The sequence below is a fragment of the Macadamia integrifolia genome, chromosome 12 (genome assembly GCF_013358625.1).
Source record: "Macadamia integrifolia cultivar HAES 741 chromosome 12, SCU_Mint_v3, whole genome shotgun sequence".
In the NCBI taxonomy this organism is placed as follows: domain Eukaryota; kingdom Viridiplantae; phylum Streptophyta; class Magnoliopsida; order Proteales; family Proteaceae; genus Macadamia; species Macadamia integrifolia.
The window spans coordinates 22,958,641-22,961,189 of NC_056568.1; the positions used below are offsets into that span (position 1 = coordinate 22,958,641).

A 2,549-nucleotide genomic window follows, 5' to 3' on the forward strand; every position below is an offset into this window, starting at 1 on the left:
GGGGGGTGGGGGGGTGTGTTGGTGGGGGTACCCATCCTCAATATTGATTAATAGTAGAGGAAATTGACTGTTCAAAATGATTTGATACATATTTTTCCCAGGCTCAGATGAATAACCTTGGGACAGTTGCCACAGCTTCTAGGTATAGATTTTGAAAATTCTTCTATTCCTTTTACTTCATATTTTGTCTTATGGTTAGCATGTAAGTGAATTAAACCAACATTTTTTATTTTTTAGTACTTATCATAAGTTGAACCAAAATGTTCTATTTTTCAGGGCTTATATACCAAGAGTTTATGCACCTTATTATGAAACACTTGGATTACCCATCGATCCCTTCATGCGGGCTTTCCTTGGTAATATCCCAGGTAGTTTCTGTAACACCTCCAACCATTATTAATTATGTTTCCAAACACTCTTGGTGTAGCTCTGCTGGTTCAAAGGCACTCTCTGTTAACAGATATCTTCGGCCAGCTTGAATTTTCTCACGATTGATTGATTTGTTACATGGGTTAAGTGTAACTGTGTATAACCAAGGTTTACTCTTAGGCTTGAACCATAACAATGGATAGTGTTCTTTGTTAGGAAACAAAACCTAATTTTGAAGTTAGAACATAAATCTAACCAATTATAGAAGGTAGGGTACTCTTTCCCACGTGCATGAAGCGCGGTATCTAATATTTTGTAGTTGAGAAAAAATAGAGCAGAGATGTGAGAGAGAGAAGGAGCTGTCCAAAAGATAAACCGAGAAAAAGGAGGGGGAGAGAGAGAGAGACAATCTTGTAACTGGATTGTCTAAAGCAAGGGTGATATGTATACAAAACTGAAGTTTTTAATATTTTATTTTAGTTATTTTAAAGGTTATGTTTTGATTATTAATTTTATTGCTATTTAATCACAGGAGAAAATTGCCATAATCAAGCAAAAATTCAACCAAATTTGATGTCAAGTCAACTGCCGTCTGGTGCACCTCTGCAATTTGGGCATCCCGTCTCACCTTTTGGACCCCATCGTAGCACTCATTTTGAACTTGCCAAGGTAAAACCTAATACTTTATTGATTTACACTATATAATTACTAAGGAATTATTACTGACATTAATTCCTCATCTTTTCACTTACTACGTAATCACTACTAATCTAATATCTAATTTTGGACATTTATGGGTAGGGACCAACAAATCTTCCTCCAAGTGATGCACAATTGCCACCATTGGCTAATAGAACAAATTTTCAAGATTTTAATGTAAGTGGTCCCATTGCTCACTAATATTTAACTATATTTTTCTTATATTAAAATCACATCAATATTACTAATTTTGTTTATTATGTTTTTGGAATTTCATAGGAACCAATTAGTTATCTTTCTCTATTGATGAGTTTTGCACCACAATTCCCTAGGGATATTGGTTTTCAGTTTCACCAGGTTTTATATTGTCATGCTCTCATTTATTCTCTTTTTGTAATTTTATAATTCACCAATATATCGATCTTGATAATGTATGAATATTATATAGGACTCGGAGGTTCCATTGGATCAGCAGAAGGAGCAACAACAGAATCAACAAGAGAAATGAGATCTAAACCATGTTCCAAATTGCCAACATAATGACTATTTGAATTTAGTTATCGGAGAGAATTCTCTGAGCAAGCGATATAGAGGATACAACAATGAGAAGCTTTTATTTTTTCTTAATAAAAATATAAAAAATTGGTCTACCATGAAGCATTGATGCGTATTGACATTATTTTCTTTGATTGCAACTTGTTTCCTTCCATGGGTGAATTATTATGTATGATTCGGAGCTTCTCTTTAATGTTGTTACATGCTCAACTCTCTTTGGTCTCAGTTCTTTAAAGGCAAATTATGAAGTTGCTTGATCCTGATGTGTTACAAGAAATTAGAGAGAAGGAAGGATCATCTTTGGGAAGAACTTATCTAAATATTTACCAGAAACAAAACAAAACAAAAAAAAAAAACAAACAAACTTTGGGAAGACCCTTGAAGAAATTTCACTTACTGGTAAGTAGCTCTTGATTGATATTTGTGAAATAGTAATGTCTACAAGGAGTGAATGTAGATGTCCTCTTTTTCTCTGTAATCTAGATTATAGTATTCTTGAGAGTGTGGATCAGGTTCTCGTATCAAAACCATTCTCGTATGGTTTGATCTACATAGATAGAATCCACCACAAGGTTTTTCTTTGGATGGATACCATCTGTGTGAATCAATCCCGTACAAGAATAATTCTCCTACGAGAACCTGATCCACTCTATTATTGATAGATAGAATAGATGTAGTGGCAGATGGTATTTAGTCAATGCACTGGGTACACCCTTTTGAATATCTTTATTGCTATATGTCACAATAATCCAACAACTAAAACACTACTCTGGTCTGAGATAATACATAAGAAGATGCTAAATGGGCTGAGAGACTGTGTGATCAGGTTTGCAGCATTAGTTTGTCTCTCTACTATGTCAGTGCAGGTAAAGCAGTCATGAACACCATAGAAGCATTACTTGCAGGGTTCCTTTTTTTTTTTTTTG

General features: G+C 34.4%; 1 protein-coding gene across 1 annotated transcript in view; it reads left to right on the top strand.

The window, feature by feature from the left end:
• LOC122057000 overlaps positions 1-1,987 on the top strand; it is a 9,564-nt gene extending 7,577 nt beyond the window's left edge. Inside the window, exons 5-10 of the mRNA XM_042618980.1 lie at positions 102-142; positions 277-368; positions 902-1,038; positions 1,171-1,245; positions 1,348-1,425; positions 1,517-1,987. Coding sequence (XP_042474914.1) covers positions 102-142; positions 277-368; positions 902-1,038; positions 1,171-1,245; positions 1,348-1,425; positions 1,517-1,576 — 483 coding nt within the window. The 3' untranslated portion in view covers positions 1,577-1,987. The remainder of the gene's footprint in view (positions 1-101; positions 143-276; positions 369-901; positions 1,039-1,170; positions 1,246-1,347; positions 1,426-1,516) is intronic.
• Positions 1,988-2,549: the final 562 nt, after the last annotated feature.